Genomic DNA, 2,806 nt, shown 5'->3' with positions numbered 1-2,806 from the left:
CCATTCCATCTTAAGACTGAGCTATATAGTTCTGCCGAATCATCTACGAAATTGTTTTGCATTTTGTTGTATGTTCCCAGAAGATCATAAGTTTGATAAAGATGATTTAGTCCGAATGTGGATTGCATTGGGTTTCATTCAGCCGTCTCAAGGAATGACGATGGAGGATATCGGAGGAAGGTATTTTGATGTTTTAGTCAAAAAAGCTTTATTTGACAAGTTTGAGGCTGATGATTACGATTTGGTGGTCAAATATAACTACAAGATGCATGATTTAATACATGAGTCAGCATGTAGATTTTTTGCACAGGTATGCGGTAAACTTGTTAATGATGAAGTGTCATCTCTCCAAATTTCTAAGACCATTCGACACTTGTCTGTTCTAAATGCAAAACCAGACATCTTAAGAAAGATTGAGAAGTTGAAACATTTGCATTCTCTTTTCTTGTTCTATGAAGATTTTCATGATCAGGATCTTTGTAGTGGACTTATTGAAATATTAAAAGTTTCGAGAAGCCTACGCTTATTATACATATGTATTGATAAAGTTGAATTGAAATTGATACTTGAGGAGATTGGAAATTTGATACATCTTCGATACTTAAAGATTGATTGTTATAATTTGACTATGCTGCCAAGATCTCTAAGTAATCTCTATCACTTGCAATACATTATCTGTGAGCGGCCACGGAGCCTAGACGAACCTGAAGGTGATGATTTTTTACCAAATGACATTAATAAACTTTTAAACTTGCGTTACGTGAAATTGCCGAAGAATTGTATTTCATGGATTTGTGAGATTGGGAAGCTAAAGTCTCTTCAAGAACTGTGTAAGTTTATACTTAGAGATGAGAGTGGTTATAGAATTGGGGAGCTGAAGAATATGAATGATCTTTACAAATTAGGAATCAAATGTCTTGAAAATCTTAAGGATGGCGAGGAGGCTCGTAATGCCCAATTATGTGAAAAGAGGAGACTCACAGATTTGACCTTATGTTGGAGTCATAGTCACATTGATTCGACGAACAACGATTTAGATGAGAATGTGCTCCACAACCTTCAGCCACCAAAATGTCTAAGGAATCTGAGCATAAAGAGATACATGGGTGCAAGGTCTGCAATATGGATGAACAATGTCAATCCGATCTTCAATCTAGAGATAATCTCATTGACAGATTGCTTGGAGTTGGAAACTCTTCCTCCTTTCGGGCAACTTCCCTTCCTCAAGTTTCTAAAACTTGCAAGGATGCCTAAAGTAAAATGGCTCGAAAGTAAATTTAATGGGAATGAAAAATACCATGCCTTTCCATTGCTAGAGAAGTTATATATTCACAGATTAGAAGCATTAGAGGATTGGTTTGAGGCAGGAGTAGCTGCTGAAGATGGATGTTTGTTTCCTTGCTTAATTAATCTGGAGCTACATGACTGCCCGAAGTTGAAAGAGTTGCCCTCTTTGCCTCCTAAGCTCAAGGGGTTGAATATATCAAACATGGGGTGGAAGACTTTGAATTTTTGTAGCAATTCAAATCCTATTCCCCTTGTATCATTAGAGGCCTATCACTGTCCTAACATTATATCTCTTCCTCTGGCTGATGAAATAGCAAGGCTTGCAGCACTAAGATACTTGACAATTAGTGATTGCCCTAATCTGATCTCTCTGGGAAGATATCGACAAGTGGAGACCACTAATAATTGCCACCTCATGCTCGACGATCTTGATATAAGTGATCCATCCGTGTTGCTAATGGAGCCATTGAGAAGCATCGCCTCCTTAAAAAGGCTGAGTATTGTGTTTCAAGCTGAGGTGGTTTCATTTCCAAATGAGTTGGAGCAGTGGCTTCTGACTGTGAGGTCTTCTCTTTCTGACCTGTTAATTTTTAATCTCAAATCCTTACAGTCTCTCCCTTCCACCTTCGAAAGCTTATCTTCACTTCAGTATCTACGTATCACTGGCGTTCCTATGCTTCGGGAATTACCGAACCTTCCTCCCTCTTTGAAATGTCTAGCAATTGAGAGATGTCATCGAGAGCTGAAGGAGCGCTATGGAGAGGACGGAGGCTCCGATCGGCACAAGATTGCTCACATTCCTGATATCTTTTTTCTTTAATGAAAATTTCAAAATACATATGCAAACTTCTTTCTTTCTTCTTATCTTATTTGTTTGATATATATGAAATGTGAAGAATGTAATCTCAGCATGAAACAGTTTGTATGCACTCAATTTTATTTATGTATCACTTCATGGTCCTTTTATATACTTTATCAATATAGCAAAAATTTTCAATATATGTGATTTATACTTGTATTATATCTGAATTCAGATAAATTGAATTACATCTAGCATATAACAAAAATTCAAATATTTTTTTATCATAGAATGCACACTTCGATGTCATGTGATTAGCATTCTCCATTACTGAATGAACAATCTTCCTACTTGTTTATCAGAAGATCATTAGACTTATCCAATTACTAAAATAACAATATCGGAAGGAATAATTTCTGGTCGGGTATTAATTACTTAGATATACATTTAAGCAATGATTTTCTTTTGGAGAAATCTTATAAAATGGCACTTAAAAGCATTTGTTGGGTGACACTACATTGGTTGCATGAGAAGAGAATCTCAAGCTATCCATGATGCAGCATGCGAAAGGGGTTGACGCAGGAGCATTCATATAAATAAATTGTATTTTCGTATTAGTGATTGATGTAGCTATATCTCTTGTGTAGCCTATTATGTGGCTACTTGAATTCTATAAATATAGGCGAGTGTCTTGTAATTGGATAGATTGGAATAAGATTT

The 2,806-nt window shown here is 36.2% G+C and overlaps 1 protein-coding gene across 1 annotated transcript; it reads left to right on the top strand.

Annotated features, from left to right (window-relative positions):
- Positions 1–115: 115 nt before the first annotated feature.
- Positions 116–2,107, top strand: LOC110094915 (putative disease resistance RPP13-like protein 1). Its single transcript, XM_020820261.1, has one exon. The coding sequence runs from the start codon at positions 116–118 to the stop codon at positions 2,105–2,107; it is 1,992 nt and encodes a 663-aa protein (XP_020675920.1).
- The last annotated feature ends 699 nt before the right edge of the window (positions 2,108–2,806 follow it).

Source organism: Dendrobium catenatum, unplaced genomic scaffold (assembly GCF_001605985.2).
Source record: "Dendrobium catenatum unplaced genomic scaffold, ASM160598v2 original_scaffold_252675, whole genome shotgun sequence".
Taxonomy (NCBI): Eukaryota; Viridiplantae; Streptophyta; class Magnoliopsida; order Asparagales; family Orchidaceae; genus Dendrobium; species Dendrobium catenatum.
This window is presented reverse-complemented; position numbering and strand designations above follow the sequence as displayed.

Coding starts and splice junctions, on each gene's coding strand:
- LOC110094915 (XM_020820261.1), top strand. CDS start 116: ATGTGGATTGCATTGGGTTTCATTCAGCCGTCTCAAGGAATGACGATG.